Consider the following 23,867-nt stretch of genomic DNA (forward strand, 5'->3'; position numbering starts at 1 on the left):
GCGGAAACATCTTCCTAAATGCTCTCCAATTCCAGTAATCTCGATTATCGTGATGTGGCTGCTCCTCAATATCATTCCCAAAAGCGTCGTACATTAGTATATATAATGGATGTTATACCTTCAGCACCTAAGTTGTACCCAGATGTTCCCTATACTACACCTAACGAACTAAACGCCGAAAACTTTCGTCTGAATAAAGCGAACTTAATCCTGGCTTACTTGGAAGGGCAAACAAAACACTATGAAAAAGTTAGGAAGAAATACGTCAGAGCCCGGAGTACGCTACATAAGATTGCGATAACTTCAGGATCCATATCTGTTGTGTTAACGGGTTCTGGCGTTGCTACTTCGCTTACCGGGCCGGGAATAATTGTTGGAGTTCCTTTGGCCGGCGTTGGGGCAGCTTGTGGTATTATTTCTGCTGTTGTTACGGGTATTATGAAACAGTTGTCAAGCAAAATATCCAAGCATGACACTACAATAGCTCTGTCAAGGGCTAAAGTAAATACTATCACTGACCTTGTCTCAAAGGCTTTGCGTGACAGAAAGATAGACGACGTAGAATTCTCGCTTATTCTGACCGAAGAAGACAAATACGAGAAATTAAAGTCGGACATAAGGAATAAAAAAACAGTCGTAAAAGATCTTTCCGAGGAATCTCGCAAAAAGATCTACCAGGAGGCAAAAGAAGAGCTTCAAAGAAAGCTTGCTCAGTAAACATCTGCTTTGAAAAGAGCGTGACGGGATTCTATTTACATATCGAACGTCAGTCTAGAAATTACGCGTAATATAAATTCAGTGAATTATTACGCGTAATATGAATTATTTGGCGAATTATTACGCGTAATACGAATTATTTGGCGAATTATTACGCGTAATATAAATTCAGTGAATTATTACGCGTAATATGAATTATTTGGCGAATTATTACGCGTAATACGAATTATTTGGCGAATTATTACGCGTAATATGAATCATTTAGCGAATTATTATGCGTAATATAAATTATTTGCATGACTTTATTTGGCAAATTATTACGCGTAATATAAATTCATCGTACGAATTACGCGTAATATGTTATTGTCGCCTCGGAATCCATCCTAACAGGGGGTGGTTGGGGTCTATTTTGTAAAATATTTCGTAAATTACGTCAGGATAATAAGGAATATCCTTATCCAGCCGACAAAACATCCACTCGGCTTTTGTCATATCAGAAACCTCAGGAATAGAGTTACCGGTAATTTCAGACAAAAGATAAGGAATAGCTTTGTAATATTTCCCTAGTCTTAATTTTTTCAGCGTTTTCCGTAGGCTTTGTGGCGTTGGTTCTTCTAAATGGTCTATGATTTTCTTCTTTACTTCGTCGTCTAAATATACCGGCCGATGGCCTTGGATATGACTCATCCAGTCCCTGAAGTATTTTATTCTCTTATATGGCGTTTTCTTACGACCTCCATTGGCGTAATACTGCTCTCTGGTAGCATTTGGTACGGCATTACGAATATTCTTACCACATTCGTAACACTGCGCTGACGTGTCGTCTTCTATTTGCATTTTCTTACCACAACACCAGAAACCCTTGGGCTTAGGTATGTTAACTTTGGATCTTAGGCAAATTATACAGAAGTCATTGGTGAACTTTTTACATTCATGCATATACAAGACAAATATTCCTAACATTCGCGCAACATATGACAGAACACGGGTAATTCCCGCGGGGGACGCTAGTGCATAAACACGGGTAATTCCCGGGCGATTCCGAATGGTGATCGCGAGTCCCCCTTACTGCTGCTCGATACCTCCATATCGTGTCGGTAGCGATAAAATCTTGCGATCATCTTCATCACAATCTTTTTGTGTCATGGCGGGTATAAACACGTCGGAGATGGCAGCTTCTAAAGGTTTCAGTAGGTCTGAGATATCTGGAAGTGTGCGAAGAAAGTACGTCCAGCGATGTTTTAAGCCAAACGTGTAGGCAGCGTAACAGGCCTGTGGCTGTGATAGAGCAAATTCTGCTAATTTGGTGATCTCGTTCACCCAGTTGTCAATCTTTTCCGTGACGTACTCGTTTAGAAACGATCTGGAACCAAGAACTGCACCAAGATGTTTGTGCCCCTCCACTGTTACTTAATGGGTGTATCCTTAAAAGTTTCTCTGACGATTTCTTCTTTTGGTGGCTTTACTATAACCCAGCACTTCTTTGCGTTGGGGAAGTACCCAAGATCTGGTCCGTACTGGTTAAGAGTGTCCCACCATTTTTTAAGATCCGCTGCTTTTCCTACACCACTAGCGTCATCAGCGAACCAGCATTGCTTGGCGTCAGAAAAAGCCTGCAATGTTGTAATAAGAGGCTGCATACTCAACGCGTACATACCCATAGCCAGTGGGTCACCTTGTGTTGTTCCCTCAGCTGATACGAGTTCTTTCCCGCCTGTGATGAATAATCTTGCTGACTGTCTGTACGAGTTGATGGCATAAACTAATAAAATAAAATAATAAAATAAAATAAAATAAACTAATAAAATAATAATAATAATAATAATAATAATAATAATAATTTCTTTAATAATTTTTTTGAAAAAAATTACATTATGTACTTTGTGAAAATTTAAAGAGAAAAAGTTACTATTTACAAAAAACTAGAAAAAAACAAAATGAAAAACAAGCATTATAAAAAAATCTAAAATTATCTAATATCGGCAAGGTTAGTATTAATGCTAAAGTCCAATAGAAAGTCACTTTCGTTGTTCTTATAAAAAGGAGTGCGGGAGCCTCTAATGCATGTAATTACAGCTTTCAAAATCTCAAACGACAACTTTGTTCTAATATATGTTATTGTGTCAGAATAGCTTTGTCCAGTTTTGTTCGCCAGTTTATCCGCTAGAGTTTTTAGGAAAATTTGGCTTTCCTTGCCCATACCACCATTGGTCCCAAAGATAAGCGGTGTAAATGAACCCATTTCCACTTCCAGAACTCTCTGTTGATATTTTCTTTTCTTTTCTTGCTCTTGTTCGTTGAATATTGATGAGGTGGTTTTCTTCTGGTTGCACTTGGAGTTGACATGCGACACTCGTACGTCAAAAAATGCTGTCACTCCTCGTTGCCAGAATGCCCCCGCTTTGATATCCAGGCGTGCATCTTCGCTTGTAGTCGTGGATTTTAGGTTAAACCGTTCTCCATTCAGTGGAATCAGCCGAGGCTCGGCTTGGACGTTATGGCAGACTTTGCTCAAGAGAGTGGTTAAAAAGTCGCGAACATTGTCATGTCTTTGGGCAATGAAGCCTCCTTTCTTGCAGGATAACGCGTGATTGACGTCGAAAGACGAGCCACATGGACAAGTCAAAGGTAGATCACTTAGGGGCATGTTATATCGTAAGCGCAAGGCATCTCTAAATTCTTGCTTGTTGAGGGTTAGGCCTTGGTTGTCATAAGGAATAGTGTTTAACCAGGAACTTGCACCTTTATCTCTTGCTTGATCGATGTAAGTTGCCATTTCTGGATTCATCATACCGTCGATGCGCTCGATTTTCGACTTTGTCATAATTGCTTTCAAACTGCGATATTGACTCTTGAGATCCTCTGAGTCCTCCAAAGGTGTTAAATTTTGATCTTTTATAGACTCGGTGTGTCTAGATGTTATTAACTTCGATGCTGCGAATTGTTGAGGCGAATCTTCTTTTAAGCAAGGAATGCCAAGGAATAATAATAATAATAATAATAATAATAATAATAATAATAATAATAAGAATAAGAAGGTCCAAACTGTTCTGAATGATGAAGATGCCACCATTTTGTGGGACATGCCTATACATACGGACAGGGAAATCAGTGCAAACAGACCAGATATTATCGTCAAAGACAAGAAAAGTAAACTGTTTCCTGATTGAAATGTCATGCAGTGCCAAACGAAATTAATGTTGGAATAAAGGAAATAGTAGAAAAAAGATCAAAGTACAAGGACTTAGAGATTGAAATATCTTTAGAATGTGGTGACTGAGAGTGATTAACATCCCAATAGTTATAGGTGCCCTAGGACTCATAAGTAAAGGAATGGAGGCAAATGTTTACAACAGTCCAGGGAAGATAGATATTAGCATGATGCAAAAAATCGTTTTGCTTAGTACTGCACATATCTTACGTAAAGCTTTGTCATTGTGGTTTTTATTTGTTTATTTCATTTTATTTGTTTATTTCATTATTACTATTTTTTAGGGAAGATAAAATACCTAAGGTTCATCGTTTAAACCCGCGGTCAGATTGTATGAACTTTATTGACAAGTCAAGAATAGAGTAATAATAATGGAAAAGTTTAGAACCAACTCAAAGAGTAAGACTTCCAAAGATAAAGTATGGTCCTAGACTTACTATAAAAAAGCTACTGAGGATGCAAACTAAGCAGCACAAGGCATATCAACCAACACAAATACAGACTGAAAAGTTTTAAAAATTACAGCTTAAAGCTGAATTGAGTTAAAACTTTACAATACAATTGAATTAAAATATTGGATATTTACGAGCATATGTGTATAAAAAAATAAAATATTTGGAAAAACTATTTACGAATATACTATAAACTATTCTTTAGTCTACTTGTTTTACAGACATGGGCATGGAATTAGTGGGCACTTCTGAGATTAAAATTACATTTATTTGGTTTAGGAAGGTACTTTTGGAGCTTGTGCTCAATGTCGCTACAAATTTCTTGAAAGGATCTAATTGTCTGCTCTTGCCTCCTATCAAAAAGGCTGTCTAATCTGGCGTGTCCTAATGCGTCGCGGTACGTAATAAAAGGACGTGAGGACGTGGTCGCAATATTCCTTGCTTCCGGTCGGATTAGTATAGGAAATCGCACGATCTCGAGTACAATTTGGAAATTAATAGACACGAGTAATGTTTTGAAAGTTCTTGTAATTGCACGAGCCTTTATTCCAAATTGTACGAGAAGATCGTGTGATTTTTTGTTTATAGTTCACTCAACAAAATTTCAGTGTAAAAAATACGGAGCGACGCCGTTCATCTTTGTCTATTTGACGGCCGATTTTCAGTCCATCGCGCAACTGAAATGCATAAAAAAGATTAGTTCTTACGGCTTTAAAATTTTATTTATATGTTTTTTAAGTACAAAATGATAGAAAATAATTGTTTTGACATTGTTTTGTCCGTGTTGCCATAGCGACTTAATTCGGTACTCCTACGGAGTACAATTAACGCTATAATTGTACTCCTTTCGACCAATAAGAGTCGAAGATAATATAGGTAAGTTGTAGTGCTTGGGAACGAGGTTATTCCGGGCGAAAGCCCTTGGAATTAAATTCGGAAAAATTAATTTCCGACCTCGCTGGGATTCGAACCCACGACCTTCGGAATTGTACTACCGATGCTCTACCAGCTGAGCTAGAGGTCAGACTCAGAGCAGGCCGGGGTGAAATAGATGTTAGCTCGCGGTAATTATGATGCAAAGAGGAGGGTATGTGGACCGCGTGGCACTAATGAAATAGTAGAAGATAATATAGGTAAGTTGTAGTGCTTGGGAACGAGGTTATTCCGGGCGAAAGCCCTTGGAATTACATTCGCCCGGAATAACCTCGTTCCCAAGCACTACAACTTACCTATATTATCTTCTACTATTTCATTAGTGCCACGCGGTCCACATACCCTCCTCTTTGCATCATAATTACCGCGACCTAACATCTATTTCACCCCGGCCTGCTCTCAGTCTGACCTCTAGCTCAGCTGGTAGAGCATCGGTAGTACAATTCCGAAGGTCGTGGGTTCGAATCCCAGCGAGGTCGGAAATTAATTTTTCCGAATTTAATTCCAAGGGCTTTCGCCCGGAATAACCTCGTTCCCAAGCACTACAACTTACCTATATTATCTTCTACTATTTCATTAGTGCCACGCGGTCCACATACTCTCAATAAGAGTCGAGTAATTTTGTTAAGTGTACTATAATTGATTAAACGTTTGACTTTCTTTATCCATGTGCATTAAGTTCCATTCGATGATAAATTTTATTGTAATTTGTCACTCCCTTGAAAACTTCATACTATTTTTCATTGATAACAAGTCCCTTCTTTCAAGAACTGTGTCAACTGTCATTTCATCGATATCTTATTTATTTTGTAATCAGTCTTAGGTGATTTTCCAATAGAATGGATACTCTGTCGAAGTGTTTGGCAGCAATGGCCGAGTGATATTTCCATATACGCTCAAAGTACAGCATCTCACGAGTCCAAAGCTGTCGTAAAAGTTTATAAGACAACAACACTCTCGGTCGTTCCGCACGGTTAAGATCGTGAGAATATTTGCATAACGACATCTTCAATGTCATTGTGTTTATTCAAATATTCTGTCGAACCTGTCCCGAAGTTAACATTGTGGAATGTCCGAGAGCGTTGTTGTCGACCGATATTGAATTAATTATTTCTAGCGGGGTGAGCTCTTCAGGTACACCTCACTTTAAAAAATGTTTTCTCCAAAATTTGGATAGGACGAGCTGTAGAAATTTCACTACCATTTAGATAAAGCTCCGGTCTATTGATGTAGGTGGTTTAAAGAAAAAACTTGGAGCCGTTTTGAAGAAAAAGGCGAAAATGTGATTTCTAGCAAAACTCTCATTTTTGAGGTTTACAACGACAATTAGTAAAAAAACATTTATTCAATGAGTTTTTAAGATTTGATGCTGCTTTTTTCGTAAGGCTCATCCGCAATACCTGGAAATAGGTATGTGAAAACTTCAAGGCAATCCATTCAATGGTAATGTTTCTAAAGCGCGATGTTTCATATGCTTCAAATTTTGGATCGAATTTTCAAGCGGCGTCATAACTTTTTTTCTGCCCAAGACTTTCCATCCAAATTTATACACAGGCTGCAATGGTACTAGGTGATAAGACTCTGAAAAGTTCAGAAAAATCGTACCTGGGGATGAGGAGAAAAAAGCCAAAAACTAAAAATAGCACTGTTTGATTTTCGGCCGTAATAGGCTAAACATTTAAAAAATCTTAAAATAAAATACACTGTTAGAATCTAGGATAATCCAAGCACATTATATGAAAAATATAATTAAATTGACGCAATAGATTTGCGAAGGGCAGCGAGAACAAAATTGTCCAAAATTCGCTCTGAATTAGTTTGGTTCCACCTTAAGGAGGCTGTGGGTAGTTTTGGTCTGGCACACCTAGCCGCATTGAAACGGCTACAACTTCGTCTTGAATAACTCCACCTGCAAGCGCTTTTCACACAATGTCAGGAAAGGATTAAAGGTTTCAAAAATGATAAATTAGTTTAAAGCGGCCTTTTCATTATGACGTAATGATGACATCATAGAAATCGTTTACCGCTTATTTTCTCGAAAACTAGACCTAAACTTTCAAAGCGACTTGCACCAGTCGATAGCATTCATCAAGGCACCCAACATACTGCAATATGAAAAAAATGTATGAGAGCGTTTTCCAAATATTACGCGGTGAATATTTTCATGAACTTTTACTATTATTTCCAGCGTGTCAACTTTATACCCTCAAAATCGGGACTTTAATTTAGTGGATTCAATATTTTTAGTAGCTAGAATATAGGTACGGATATAGACACTGTCCTTATTGAGTATGAATCAAATTGTGACTTTCTTTCTAACGTTATGGATTTTTTGATATGAAGCTAAATGACCCCATTTGTTGTCAAAAGCGATAGAAAATATCGTTGAAAGCGGCATTCAAAAAATCGTCGAACGATTTTTTTCTAAATGAAGTCACTAAAAGATGTATCTTTTACAAATGTTCTCCTTTAACTTCATATGCATTGAAGGGTATTAAGGCAGTCAAATAAAAATAAGTACGCTCATAACTACTTTCGCTCACGGCTGCTTGGTGATTATTCACGCTTGACTTCCGTGTTATTCCTTGTCGTGTGCTGTTAGTATCGAGCGTACTTATTTTTATTTGACTGCCTTAAAACCCCTCAATGCATATGAAATTAAAGGAAAATATTTGTAAAAGATACATCTTTTAGTGACTTCATTTAGAAAAAAATCGTTCGACGATTTTTTGAATGCCGCTTTCAATGATATTTTCTATCGCTTTTGACAACAAATGCTTTAGCTTCATATCAAAAAATCCATAACGTTAGAAAGAAAGTCACAATTTGATTCATACTCAATAAGGACAGTGTCTATATCCGTACCTATATCCTAGCTACTAAAAATATTGAATCCACTAAATTAAAGTCCCGATTTTGAGGGTATAAAGTTGACACGCTGGAAATAATAGTAAAAGTTCATGAAAATATTCACCGCGTAATATTTGGAAAACGCTCTCATACATTTTTTTCATATTGCAGTATGTTGGGTGCCTTGATGAATGCTATCGACTGGTGCAAGTCGCTTTGAAAGTTTAGGTCTAGTTTTCGAGAAAATAAGCGGTAAACGATTTCTATGATGTCATCATTACGTCATAATGAAAAGGCCGCTTTAAACTAATTTATCATTTTTGAAACCTTTAATCCTTTCCTGACATTGTGTGAAAAGCGCTTGCAGGTGGAGTTATTCAAGACGAAGTTGTAGCCGTTTCAATGCGGCTAGGTGTGCCAGACCAAAACTACCCACAGCCTCCTTAAGAACGAACAATTATGATTATGGCGGTGTGATTGGAATTTCATGTGACAGATTTGAATTTGGTGTGAGGCGGATCGGAGTTTGAGGTGAGGGATATGAATTCGGATTATTCTGCAGTATAACAGTAGCCACACACGCAGTCGATCATCGACTATTGATTATAATTGGCTCCGAGTATTCTCCAAGAAATTGGACTTCTTACTTACAGACCACTCTGGGTTTACTTGTTCTAAACTAATAATTGGGATAAATAAGATGAATATAACAATGCCTTAGGTATTGAATAGATATTACAACAGTATAGTGGAAAGAGCTAGAGAGATTCTACAACATATGCTCTTGGGCCAGAGTTTTGAAAAATACAAAAAAATACATTTCAAAAATTGAATGATCACGCGTGCAGAGAGGGCAGAGAAACGCTCGCCCAAAATTGTGCTGCTTGTGTCACTCTAGTATATGGTGTAATATCGGAATACTCTGGGAGCTGAAGAACATTTGAAAAGCAAGAAGACACTCGATCGGCTACGCTTCGTACTCTTAAGCTGGCTTCTCTTGTATAGCTTGTTTATGTATTTTTAAATATACTTTTTCATTTTACTTTTAGGCCATCCTAACCTAAATAACCCCCATGATCAAATAGAAAACTTATTTTCATTGATGACTTAATTACGACAACTTGTTAAAGACTATAAGAAGTTGTTATGAAGAGACTAATATTTGTATGCCTGCGAGGCCTGCTTTTCTTTTTAAAAAAAACTAATTAAGCTCAACACATGCTGCGTTCATCTCTCATAAAAGAGTGACCAGTGAGGTGGCGGAATAATACGAAGTTCTTAAAGTTTTTTAAAGACACAACAGGATTGCTGCCAAATCTTTATGAAGATGTCAGTAGTAACGTTATGCAATATTCATGATTTTCCGTTCTTGAAATATTCAGAGGATTTTTTTTTTTTGAGTTTAAAAGTTATCAAGACAACTAACCATTATTTCTTGCTCAATCGACTGAAGCTATGGAAACCATTTTCCGACAAAAATTTCCAAAACTTTTAATATTTAGTATTTTTATTATTTCAATTTCTACATTTATTTTCATATTATGTGCACTAGTTTTGGAATTTTCTTATGAGCAATCAATAATTGCCAAAAGCGAATGGGTTTAAAAGTTCTTTTTGTCCATTATCCATTTGCTTTTATTTTTTGAAATTAAAATTCAACAAGTCGACCCCTCTGTTAGCCTAACTGTGACGTGATGAAGTAAATGAATATAATATGTTTAATACTATACATCATGTTTTATTATCCTTCATAAAATCATTATTAACTCAGTTTGCAACAGTTAGAGTGAGGCAATCATAATATCAGGAAAATACAAGAAAACAAGAATAGAATACTGTAATATTTCTGAAGGTGAAGTCGAATTGCGAAGTTTGGATTTATTATTCCTTAGACATTATTCCCTCGTCAGCCAATAAATTTTACATTAGAAATTGGTTTCTTTTTTTTTATATTCGGACTTGAATTTAATGCAAAAATATAGACGATTTTCATAACTCAGTTTTTTCAGATAGAGAATTGAATGAAGCCTTTTTACCAGAAACTATTAATGCTATCTGAGAAAATACTTCACGAAAACTATTTCCAGAAAATTTTGTAGAATTTGACTGCATACCAAAGAAGTTTTATTAATTTAAGTAGAAACTCACACGCCTTATCTAAATCAACAAGATCAATGATTTAAAAGGGTTTTCACTCCAAAAACATTGATTTTTAATGTTTATGCAAATTAGCAGCAGCCAGTTATGAAAGTCGTGTATATATGCAATCATTTCGATCGATGATTACTTATCAGTAAAGATCCCGCGGCTCCTGGAACGTTGACTGGGGACTGGCTGGAGAAAAAACCGTTTATAGATTCTTAAACGATTTCAAATCCGAGACAAGAAATATCACAGCAGCCAAATCTTGGGTTTTGTCTGTAAGTACATTGTGAAAGTTCGATATTTATGAGTTATTCTTTATTTTTGATAAAATCATTTAATAGACTTGTTTGGAACTTCTTGTATTTTAAGAAAATCCTTGAAATAAGGCATTTTTCGTACAAATAACAATTAAAATAGATACAAGAAAATCCATACGAGTCCCAGGCTATTTTATTTAAAAATGCAAAACGTTTTTATTTTTTGTATAAGTTTTTCATTCTGCGCTTTATTTGTACCCGAAATATCCTAATATAGAAAGGTACCTCATTAAGGTAATACGCTCACACTATCGCGAGCATCTGAGTTTTGCACATTTTTCTGTGACCCCGTCAGTGCAGAATCAATTAACAATTTCCGAGGTGCGCGAGCACTTTCATAAATATCGCAGGCGCAGACATGAAAACGAGGCATTTAGAGTAATAAGCGATTTCCAGAATCATTGAAGAAGATATTTTCTCTCAAGTCATCTATATTTTTTCAAAAAGGTATAATTCTGCTCCCAAAGTAAAAGAAACTTCAAAGTTGTCCCTCATTTACATAATTTCAAAGTTTTGTATGTGTTTTTATAGAGTAAATTATTGTCCGAAAATGTCTAATTCATTTTCGAATTCCGGCGAATATGAGCAAGCAATACTATTGACAGTATCTCAGCTTCCTGTCTAAGATTTCGATATAGTCGACATAGTTAGAATATAGAATAATCTAGACCTAGTTATTTATTGGGGCATTAAGGTAGAGGGCAAACAATTAGAGTGCTCACACTAAATCCGTGAAACAAATACTAATTTTTAGCACTAAATAGTGATAATTAAACAATAGAAAACAAAGGATTCGTATAGGAAATCGCACGATCTCGAGTACAATTTGGAAATTAATAGACACGAGTAATGTTTTGAAAGTTCTTGTAATTGCACGAGCCTTTAGGCGAGTACAATTAAAGAATTTTCAAAACATTACGAGTGTCTATTAATTCCAAATTGTACGAGAAGATCGTGCGATTTTTTGTTTATAGTTCACTCAACAAAATTTCAGTGTAAAAAATACGGAGCGACGCCGTTCATCTTTGTCTATTTGACGGCCGATTTTCAGTCCATCGCGCAACTGAAATGCATAAAAAAGATTAGTTCTTACGGCTTAAAATTTTATTTATATGTTTTTTAAGTACAAAATGATAGAAAATAATTGTTTTGACATTGTTTTGTCCGTGTTGCCATAGCGACTTAATTCGGTACTCCTACGGAGTACAATTAACGCTATAATTGTACTCCTCTCGACCAATCAGAGTCGAGTAATTTTGTTGAGTGTACTATAATGTATGAAATAGTACTAATTAGTACTATTTAATGTTCACGGTCTTAGTGCGTGCACTCTAATCCCGTGAAACACTAATTACTAAATAGTACAAAATAGTGCTAATTAAACAATAACGTGACCACAGTAAATCCGTGAAACACTAATTACTAAATAGTACAAAATAGTGCTAATTAAACAATAACGTGACCACAGTAGAGTGCAAACAATATAACCGTGAAACTTTAGTAATACTAAATAGCACACTTTCATGCAAATTCCATTGTTTTCTATTGTTTAATTAGCACTATTTTGTACTATTTAGTAATTAGTGTTTCACGGATTAATTGTTTGCACTCTAAATTCGTGAAACACTAATTACTAAATAGTACAAAATAGTGCTAATTAAACAATAGCGTGACCACAGTAAATCCGTGAAACACTAATTACTAAATAGTACAAAATAGTGTTCGTTAAACAATAGAAAACAATGAAATTTGCATAAAAATGTACTATTTAGTATTACTAAAGTTTCACGGGTTTACTGTGGTCACTCTAGTAATAGAATTTTGGTGGGCCGTTCAAAGGCACTGACAAGTGACACTTACCGCGTTTCTGACAATAAAAAAGAAATATCAATATGTGTTGTTTGTTCCACTCCAGTACAAATATAGGCTTTATTGAACATTTGGCGTGATAGCATGCAGTTTTGTAGAATATAACGTAGTCAAAAACCATGTCTTAAATGAATAATTAATCACTGACAAGCATTTCGTTGAAGTGAATACAAATATCTTGCAGAGTCGGATGATGTTATTTCAATGCCACTTCATATTTTATGCGTTTTTCATAAAGAGACTTTATTCATTGCACGATATCCTAAGTTCTAAGTATACCAGCTACTGTCTATACTTGATCCTCAGCATGTTCCTTTTCTTTCTTTTATCATAACAACATGCTACTAGCGTTTACATCGTATATAAAAGACACCTTTCTATATCTGGCATTTTTCATTGAATGAAAGAGAAACGAGAAAACTGAAAGAACAGACGATTTTACGGTAAACTAAGTAATAGGATGAAATCCAGACTGCAAATTGGAGCCTTTATTTGTTTGATCGTTCTCCTGAACTTTCATGGACTTTGCCAAGGGACTATGATGTGGAAAGGTGTTAAAGTTGGTGATGAAAAGAAAGCAACATTCAAGGTATTTATATACACATAAAGTAAATATTTGGTTTAGTAAGTTTATTAAGTAGTATAAGGCCCCGTCCACACTAATGCGTTTTCGAAAGGCTCCGTTTTTGTCTTACCGAAAACGCATCGATTGCTTCGCGTCCACTGTTGCGTTTTCATAGCGTTTTCGACCGTCCACACTAAAACGGTTGAAAACGCATACACGACTCGTTGCCGAGCGCGATTTTCATAATTGTAAATGAATCGACAACACGTTTGAGATAGCTCGCTTAAACTATGGCTTCTACGTCTTCAAAGGCCACCAAATCAAAGAAAAAATCATCTAATGGTCAGCAAGAAGCCTTCACAGATGACGAGGTAGAACTTCTTCTTACCGTTACTATAAACCCCGTGGGGGGGGGGGGGGGGGTACTCCGCCAGGATTTGGGTAGGGGTGTTCCGCTGGGATTCTGAAAGGGGTACCCTGTTTATGACAAAAAAACTCAAATTTGTAGACCCTGTTTATGACAAAAGATATAATTGATTGCACTGAGTTCCTGTTTCAATTATCATGCCAGCTCGCGTATCGCTTTTTGAAGACCATAGTAACCAGTTTCGGTCAATACGAAAGGAGAAACCCTGAATATGACAGAAAACTCAGGAAAAAAATTGGAACTTGAGTGAAATTGCATACCCTGTTTATGACAAGAAGCTTGAAAAACCATACCCTGTTCAGCGGATCATCCCCGTATAGTCCATATATGGGACTACCCCCCCCCCCCCCCGGGCTATAAACGTACGATTACAAAGTATCGAAAACCTGTGATAAAACCGAATTTTACGATGAGAAGAACTTGAAAGGACTAAAGTCCTTAGAACAGCAGTCCTTCTTCTATAGGAAGTCAAAAGAAGATTAAATAATGCTAGGTTAAGCTCAAAACACGCGATTAAATTCGCCAGTAGCCAAAGCACAATTAAGTTTGTTTACATCCGTCATGTTTGATTTCACATGGACGTGAAGACTGGATCAGAGCTCAGGGGAAGCGATTGACGTCAGCGTTTTCGAAAGGCTCCGTTTTCGACTGTCCACACTAAAACGATAGGTATCCGTTTTCAAATGTCTCCACTTTCGAGAGCGTTTTCAAATGGATTCGTTTTCGATGAAAAAGCCCAGCGTTTTGGAGCGTTTTAGCGTGGACGGAAGTAGGTATAAATGTGATATCTGGTATTTATCTGGTTGCTGCATGTTTATCTAATTCCTGTCTCTACATGTGCTTATTTATTTTTCATCGTATAGCAACCACAATAATCAGTACTGACAACAAGTATAGCTGTGACTAGCAATATATAAAAGAAAAGCGATTACCGGCAATAGAAAAAGAAAGTCCCTGTGTATTGTTTATAAAAGCGGGTCAAAAGTAAGCTGATATTTCTAAGATACTCCTCATTCAGGGACAACATCTACAGTATACAGTAGAGCTGGATCAGAAAAACTCCAAATAAGATTGATTTTGTTCGACAAGGATACAATTTATATTGTTATATAAAATTTTCCGATATAACGAACACTCTCATTGGTTGAAAGATGACCACGTTACTCTAGTTAAATCTAAATGTATCCCGACCGGGAAATAAGTTGCACGTGACAATAATCGGGAAGATAAACAAGTGCACGTGATCAGAACGTGAAAATCGCTGATGGCGTGATATTTTGCACCAATCAAAACTACAACAGAGCGGGAGCAGATATTTTACTTGAACTAACTATTTCCTTCATGACCAGACATTAAGTGTATACTGTCCACAAAAGAGTCGAAAAGGTTCATAAAAAAGCTTTGCCGCTTTTCCCGTAAAATGCCTATAAATCGTTCTTGAGATAGATAATAAATAAACAAACCATTGAAACAATAAATAAATTTAAAATTGACGTGATTTGCTAGATTGAACAGATTAGTAAACTACAAATCGAAAAGAAACGTCGATTTTGCTCCGCCATCTTGTTTTGACAACGAGTCTCTCACTCGGTCAAATCGAAGCTCGCAAATGCATCATAATTAGCATGATAAAAATCCGAAGACCATAAATAAATTCAGATTAGAATTTGAAAAATCCTGCATTAGAATATGCTAATTCGATTGCCAAAGATGAAACAAATGACCATAACAGTAAATTCGGGTGCTTCAAAAGCAAATTCAGTCCCACCAAAAATTAAATATAATCACCATAAAAGCAAATTCAAAGACCACAATAAAAATACAATAAGCCATGAAATAAATGATGAGAATATTGACTGGATCGGCGCCCCATATGATCTCGCTGAACGCAAGTACTGCATGCTCTGAAAATCATCTCGACAAGCACAAATCGAGATATCTCAGTTCTGGCATCTAGCACACAGGGATCCCAGAAGAACAAATGCAAGATTAGTCTAGCTGCTTGCCTGATGGTTCGTAGCAATTAAATTAGTCATTATGAAGAAACTGATATTTGTATGCAGCCCCTGCTTTTCTTTAAAAAAAGTAATTAAGCTTAACACATACTGCGTTGAAGTTCAGTTGAAAGACTAATCATCTCTCATAAAAGAGTGACCAGTGAGGCGGCGGAATAATAATAACATTTTTCAAAACTTTTCTTCAGTTTTATCCAGTCCATATGGTTGTCAGGCGGCAAATGAACATGAACCACTGTTTGATGTTTCTTGTGCGCAAAGACCCCTTGCATGTGACGTAAAAGCAGCTCGATCTGGGGGACAAAACAAAGGAATTCCAATCTCCTGAGAATTGGAACCTATTATTTTGTCCCCTAGATTAAGCTACATTCCAAAGTGCTGCAAGGGGTCTATCGATAAGTACTACAAGTGGGTGGTAAATATCCTTTTTACATAGTAATTTTTTCATTTGCTTTTCTTTTATGATTATTTTTCGTTATTTGATTTAACAAGTCGAGCCATCTGTTAGCCTAAATGGAAGGCAGTAATATGTTTAAAACTTTATGAAATGGCTGACACATAGCTGTCACAATCCACATGTCATTGTATGTTCTAACACCCTTCCATAAAATTGTCAATAATTCAATGACTCAGTTTCTAGTCCAAGATGAGAGTGAGGCAGTCAGTCATGTGGGAGGTACCTCCTGTATTCGGTTACTATGGATTATAGATCCAATTCTTTTTACAAAAACTTAGCAAGATCAGATTCTGGACAGAATTTGTTTTTTCCTCTGACTTCAAATTCTATATAGGAAAAAATTATATATAATCATTCCGTTCTATTATTATAGCTCGTGATCAGTAAAGATAAGTACATCTCGCGGCTCCTGGATAGATACGTTGACTTGGAACTGGCTGGCCGGGAAAGAAACGTCTAGAAATTTTTATGAAATTTCAAATCCGATACAAGAAATTTTTTTACAATGTATCAAGAATCTTACTGAATATCCCTGAATATCCCTAGCGTCCTTTTGAAATGCGCAGTTATAAGTAAGGGTTCCATTTTTTTGAGATTTGAAGATCATATAAAGACTTATATCGGGATACTGTTGAAGGTTTTCATTCTACGCATTGTACCCGAAATACCTTAATATAAAAAGGTACCTTGTTGGGGTAGGGTTTCCAAAACACTCAGTAGTGCGAGTTGCAGATTAAGAATAGCCAGCACTTGTTGCGGCCAAAAACCCCTCAATAGTGCTTGGTTATCAATCAGTACTTGAAGTGAGGTTGAAAGCTTGTATCATTTGTAAGCCCTGCTCATTTCATTAAACTAAGCTCAAGCTGAAACTCATTGATTACTTCCTTTATGTCACTCCACCAAAGAAAATTGATTGTCAACTTTGAAAGACTTGAATCAATGAAAAGCAGAGGCGGTGCCGATTCAGTCCATTCTGAGAGCTTTTCACATAATTGTCGGCGATTATACCACATGTTAGCATGTACGTAATTCTGGTTGGTTATGTAGTGAAAAGGCTTTAATGACAAAAGACGAGTTACAGATAGATTGGCTAAATAATGAATTTCTCCTTCTGTTATAGTAGTAGTACTCTCTGTAGTCACTTGCATTATAAACCAGAAGCCAATGAGCTGAAAGTTTTGAAAGGATGATCAGTAATATGCGAGGTTTGTTCCACTCCAGTACAAATGTACGCTTTAAACAATTGACGTGACAACCAGTTTTGTAGAAAACAAGGTACTAGTTATGCGCTAAACATCAAAAGTCATCTTTTAAATGAATAATTAACTACTGGTGTGCATTTCGTTGAAGTGAATACAGTCAATTCAAAAAACGTTGTCGTCGACCGGCTCAAGCCTACGCGACTGGACCGAAAGGAATATGGGTAAAAATCACTGAAGCGGCTAAATATTCGTTCTGAATTAATTGTTCCCGTTAGTAGTAAAGATAATAATGGCGAGAAACAATCCATCAAATGCATGTCTTTGGGTTAAGGGAAAGAAAAGCAAAGTAGTTATGATTCAGTTCACAATTTCGAAAACATGAAGGCATTAAAAAAACGTCTCCTTCAACACTTCCCGCTCGCCTACGAAGGTTCGTGCTGTAAACCAGGCATAACTAGTCAGATGGAGTCAACTCGGCTTCAATGATTACTACCCAGAGTTCCTTTCAGTCCAGTCGCGTAGCCTTGAGTTGGTCGACGACAACATTTTTTGAATTGACTGTATAACTAGCTTGCAGAGTTGGATGATGTTATCTCAATGGCCACTTCATATTTTATGCGTTTTTCATAAAGAGACTATTCATTCCACGATATCCTAAGTTCTAAGTATACCAGCTACTGTCTATACTTGATCCCCAGCATGTTTCTGTTCTTTATTTATCACAACAAGATGCTACAAGCTTTTACATTTGTTGTTGTTTGTTTTTCGTAAAGTTGTTCAATTAATTCTACGCAAATATCTTAATAGAAAAAGCTAACTTGTCAATTTAAGGTTTCCCGGCAAAGCACTCAGTAATGCAAATTGAATATTAAGAAAAGCACTTGTTGCGGCCAAAAACCCCTCACTAGTGCTTGGTTATCAATCAGTACTTGAAAGCAGGTTGAAAGCTTGTATTATTCCTGTAAGTCCCGCTCGTTTCATTAAAACTAAGCTCAAGCTGAAACTTATTGATTACTTCCTTTATGTCACTCCACCAAAGAAAATTGACTGTCGACTTTTGAAGGACTTGAATCAATGAAGAGCAGAGGCGGTGTCTATTCAGCCCATTCTGAGAGCTTTTCTCATACTGGTCGGCGATTATACCACATGTTAGCATGTACGCAATCCTACTCTTTATTATAAAACGGTGTTTGAGCCTAATTAGCAGTACAAAATAGTAGTACTCTCTGTAGCCACTTGCATTAAAAACCAGAAGCTGATGACCGGAAATTTTTGAAAGGGTGAAGAGAAATGTAATAATACATTTAGAATTTACGACAGATTTGAAACACTAGTGACACGCGTTTGTGACACTAAAACAGAATATTCGAATACGTCAGGTTTTTTCCACGACAAATGTAGGCTTACTGAGCATTCGGCGTGATAGCATGCAGTTTTGTGGAATAAAATGTAGTTAAAAACCATGTTTCAAATGAATAATTAATCACTGACAAGCATTTCAATTGAAGTGAATACAAATATCTTGCAGAGTTGGATGATGTTATTTCAATGCCACTTCATATTTTATGCGTTTGTCATAAAGAGGCCTCTATTCATTCCAAGATATCCTAAGTTCTAAGTATACCAGCTACTGTCTATACTTGATCCTCAGCATGTTCCTTTTTTTTCTTTTGACACACGAAGATGCCACAAGCTTTAACATCTGTATATATATATAAACCTAGTTTTAAATCTGGCATTATTCATCGAACGAAAGAGGAACGAGAAAACTGGAAGAAAAAACAATTTGCAGTAAAGAAGTAATAGGATGAAAACCGGGCCGCAAATCGGAGCCTTTATTTGTTTTCTTGTCCTTCTGAATCTTAATGGACTTTGCCAAGGGATGCTTGGCTGGAAAGGATATCCGGTAGGAAAGAAAGCAATATCCAAGGTATTAATGATATACACATAAACTAAATATTTGCCTTAGTAAGTATATACAGTAGGATAAGTCGTGGTCTCAAACTTGAAAACATAACAAAATGACTAATGGATTTTTTACATTCGTATATTGTACGACTTGCCACTCGACAGCTCATGCTACTTGGGTGTCGTCCACAATTATTTATGATCTTTTTTTTCTTTATTAATCGAACGGCTAAAAGTGCCTATGACCTTTATTTGAAAAAAGAAATTATATCAAAATATAAGCCATTCTAAGAAACGTGTCGAAATAATTTTTTGATTCAGACGCCTCCTCTTTCTTATTTTTTTCGAGAGGTCAAACTTGCAAAAAAACGGCATTTCTTTGACCTCTGGCCGAGTGAAATGAGAACCTGGGGACTGGTTTGGTATATCAAAATTTATGGAATATCATTCATGATAAGTTTTTCGGGTTGTATCACTAGGGCTTTCTGAAAAAATATCATAGAACAAGATATCTTGTATTATCTATGTACAAAAGGGTCAAAGTTTATGCAAACCGCAGTGCATATATATATATATATACACTTGATTGCAGAAAGGTTGTAGTATATATTTATACAGATACCTAATGAGATGCAAGATGTCAAATGAGATGCAGAATGTAAAACAAGATTAAATACGATTGCTTAGCCACGACATTTTGTGGAAAATACTCTTTTAACTTGAATTTGTGCAATACTTATGTCTCTGATACAATAGAAGATAAATAAGACCAAGTAAGTTACTTCTTTACGTTCTGCATCTCATTTGATATCTTGCATCTCATTAGATATATTTATGAATTTATACTACAAAAAGGTTGTAGTACAGCACGCGCGCGTTCTTTCAGTTGCGTCATTCCAATCCAAGAAAAGGTTATTGTAATTTTTATTTTGTAAAAGAACTCAAAATCTTGCGTACTGTTCTGTTTGAAGTTATAAAGCACTTGAGGATTGGCAGGACACTCGAGAAGTGTTCGGAAACACTTCGCTACGCGTCGTGCTTCTCCTAACACTTTTCTCTTGTTCTGCCAACCCCCGCGTGCTTTATTACTGCATACTTCACTAGCGCACGTTTTCTATTAAGGAATATCATCGCTGCTATAAGAGATGCTATCGCTTACTTTCTAATATACTTATACTTTTGATATACACTTAAATGTGAAGATAAAAAGGATCAGAATTTCCGCATAATGCTGTATGTATTTGACTCATAAAACTAAAAACCGAAATGAAAAAAAAAAAAAAAAAAAGCAAGTAAAGGAGAAAGGAAGTTCTAGCCACAATAATCATATGCATTATGTTTGTTAAGCACTAATGTGGCCTTGTTGCTGCAAGACATTTCTTAAGTGGGTTTATCTTTTCATCCCTGTTAATGAAAGGTGTTTATTAGTACTCATTTAATATTAATAGCACGTTTAATCTGCACCTTTTGTGGCATGATTTCGGCTGTGAACACATCATTTACATATACAATTAAAAACTAGACCCGCAGCTCAAATGACTTAGGACTAATTGTTTTAGTATAAACCTACTAATAGGTCAAATAAATGAACACGATCAATGTTGGAATTAGGTGACAATGATTTATTTTTGCGTTGTTTTGGTCTTCAAAACCGCTACTGTCACTGCTAATGGAGCACAAGTAGCTGAGCCAATCAGAGCGCAGGATTTGTGATAGAACATTAGTAGGTTTATAGTAATATGTATTAGAAAACTCATTAATAATTCATGAAGAAAACACAATAGAAATCATAGAGACCATGAAGGTGATTTCATATCTGATATAGATTCGTCTTCATTTGCATAAACTTTAACTTGGATTTTCTCTATCAAACTTGGTTCATTTCGTAAAGTATTCTGTACAATATGAGAACATACATCATGAGTTTTCTAAGCGGTTTAATAAACTTGCAGATCGTGTCTTATCGGGTCTAAAACCACTCGGCTGCGCCTCGTGTTTTACACCCGATAAAACACTCCTGCTCGTTTTTTAAACATTACATAGACAATATCCAAATCACTAGCGTATCTGAACTTTGGCTGTTCAGGTTGACGAACATATTATATAATTATTAAGGGTCCGGTTGATCCTGATATGGTAAATCATCAAGACCAAGGCAGTGTTCACCCAATATCATGGATTGGCTAAGGGCTCTCGGCCAATGAAAAGCGAGTTAGTGAGTAAAATGTATAAAAAAGAATAATAATTCATGATAATTTGTTTTATCAACCATAGATTTAATACATATGTTCCGAGCTTTCGGCCTACTCGGCCATCCTCAGGGAAATGAAAAACGTTACATGGTTTGATCGCGTTTTTCTTTGTCAATATGTAACGTTTTTCATTTCCCTGAGGATGGCCGAGTAGGCCGAAAGCTCGGAACATTAAATCTATGGTTGATAAGACAAATTATCATGAATGTAACAACAACCAACAAGGAATTATTTGATTTAAGAATAATAATATTTAGCTTCATGCTGGAGGCCTAAGACTCTTTGCGATTATATACCACAATATGCCTTGCTTCTATGCTCAGCTTGCCGGCCACACCGGCCTCGAGCTCCGCAATTTTTATTAGTAATATGATTAGACATCACACCATTCTATTTGTGTTCATATTAAGGCAAGGATATGCTATATCTGATACTGAAATATCATCTAGATTGTACGCTCATGATTGTCATCATACCATGCTTCAAATTTATATTTATTTCATGCTTACTTTTTACAGTTATCCGCGTACGAGACACTCCACAGTGAAGCGACTTACTTTCTTTGATTAAAACAGAAGACTACTATGAATAACCAAAAATGTTTTTTTTTTGCCGTCACCCTTCCAAGTGCTTCTAACAATAAGAGTAAAATTAGCATCAAGAGCTTCGTTACAATTGGTAGCGAAGGCAGATTTTTTAATCTGCTTATACACTCGATGTAGCATACACTTAACATATAGATCTTTACCGAGAGATAAAAACACATTTCATGGTATTAAGTTGTTTTATGACATGCAATAGTTCGTAAGTCATGGTTATTCATCATAAAAATCAACAATGATATTGGTTTGTATGTCATGTGGTATGTGACTTCACGTCATATGACGTTGTAAGATGATTGACAACACAAGGTTCACCCATCGTACCAAGTTTCGTTACCATAACATTCACTGTAATCAGTATTTGCAAAAATCGACGATAATGTTTGGTTCGTAAGTCACGTGATATGTGACGTGAAAGCGACTATTAGTCATTAAATAGGGACCCGATTTTATGAATTAAGGTGGTGGGTACCGGTACATACCCCCTCCCCCCTCAGAGACCTCTTCAAATGCTCAATACTGGGGGTCTGTAGTGGCAATTTCTATACGCAAATATATTTTTTAGCATACATGCAGACAGACAGTTCATTCAGTTCCGTGATTTGGCTTTTATTTTTGGAGATATTTGGGGACAAAATCTTAAGATTTCACCGGAGGTGGTGTCTACCGGGTAACATCATACCTCCCCCTGAAATCTGGTCTCGTGAGATGACAACTGTTTTGCCCTCATCCCTAATGAGTTGTGGCAATTGAAAATTGTCTAGCAGGTCAATAAGACGGGAGCTTGTGGCTCTAAGGGATTTGAGGATCGTCGTAAGAATCGAATTGTGTTTAAAACAGTTCAAATCTATCGAAATAATCGATTGATAACTTTGGTGGACGATACCAGGTTGATATCAAGAATGGTTTGAGTTAGGGTTCTTGATCTCAATTGATATCATCTCAGAGATCGTCAATCTCGAGAAAAGATATCCTACTATAATGATAGATAAATGGATGGACGGACGGACGGACGGACGGACGGACGAACGGACGAACGGACGGATGGATGGATGGATGGATGGTCAATAATCTTTTTGTGTTTAATGTTTCTAGAGAACTGAAGCATACTGCATAATAGCCAGACAGAAGGGATGTTGTCTACCGGACAGAAAACGATCTAAGATTGCTGAAATCATGGATGTTCCTGAAAAGTTAACGGAAAATAGACCTCACTGACAAGTACACGTAGGCAGCTCAGTTATATTTAAAAACAATGCAACAAAGCAAAGGATTGTAAGAATCGTAAGGGATTCTTGTGTAATATTAGTAGAAGTTATAATCCGCTGAGAAAAATCCAGTGATAAATGCTCAAGCTAGGTTGATTTGGACTTTCTTATGTTGTTAAAGCTATAGTTTTTAGTTTAATATCGCTCCTTGATAACTTAATGATGTAATCTCACCAAAAAAAGGATTCTTTGTTAACCTATCATAGCAGTATTGGAGACAAAGTACCATTCACCAGCTACAGGAATCATATACTTAATATTCCGTAATAAAATCTCACTTTAATGCAACTTACTCGTCAGAATATCCCAAGCGAGTGGCAAAGCTACCAAGTGTCACATGTACAGCAAGATCCCCCAGAGGGGGGTTGATCAACATAATGTGCCTTATACCCAGCCACAGGAATCCCAATCAGGATGCTATCATAATGAAAGGCAAACAGGGGGAGAAGTATAAAAATCCTATTCGCGAGCAAATATTCCATTTTATCATATAATTATCCATAAAATACCTATATTTCTCCTTTTCGAAAAACTGATATTTTCCCATGTGAAAATAACATGTTATTTTCACATGTGAAAATATCGTTACCATGTGTATTTAGGCTATTAGTTTATAAGTAAAAACTCTTCATAATAATAAAAAGCTTATTAAGTTGATTTTATGGATAAATATATAG

The 23,867-nt window shown here is 36.3% G+C and overlaps 1 protein-coding gene and 1 long non-coding RNA gene across 3 annotated transcripts; one reads left to right on the top strand and one right to left on the bottom strand.

Annotated features, from left to right (window-relative positions):
- Positions 1-2,686: 2,686 nt before the first annotated feature.
- LOC148905134 (uncharacterized) lies at positions 2,687-3,681 on the bottom strand. Its single transcript, XM_089040661.1, has one exon. The coding sequence runs from the start codon at positions 3,539-3,541 to the stop codon at positions 2,687-2,689; it is 855 nt and encodes a 284-aa protein (XP_088896787.1). The 5' UTR covers positions 3,542-3,681.
- A 9,181-nt stretch (positions 3,682-12,862) lies between these two features.
- On the top strand, positions 12,863-23,478 carry LOC116305401 (uncharacterized). Of its 2 annotated transcripts, none has more exons than XR_016121800.1 (2): positions 12,863-13,083; positions 23,018-23,478. It is a non-coding gene; the product is annotated as an uncharacterized LOC116305401 (long non-coding RNA). The 2 variants fall into 2 exon arrangements; XR_004198166.2 differs by lacking the exon at positions 12,863-13,083 and adding an exon at positions 18,829-19,090.
- The last annotated feature ends 389 nt before the right edge of the window (positions 23,479-23,867 follow it).

This window comes from Actinia tenebrosa, unplaced genomic scaffold, assembly GCF_029948245.1.
Source record: "Actinia tenebrosa isolate PJP-AT-01 unplaced genomic scaffold, QUT_ActTen_1.0 PGA_scaffold8__29_contigs__length_14323225, whole genome shotgun sequence".
NCBI classification, from domain to species: Eukaryota; Metazoa; Cnidaria; class Anthozoa; order Actiniaria; family Actiniidae; genus Actinia; species Actinia tenebrosa.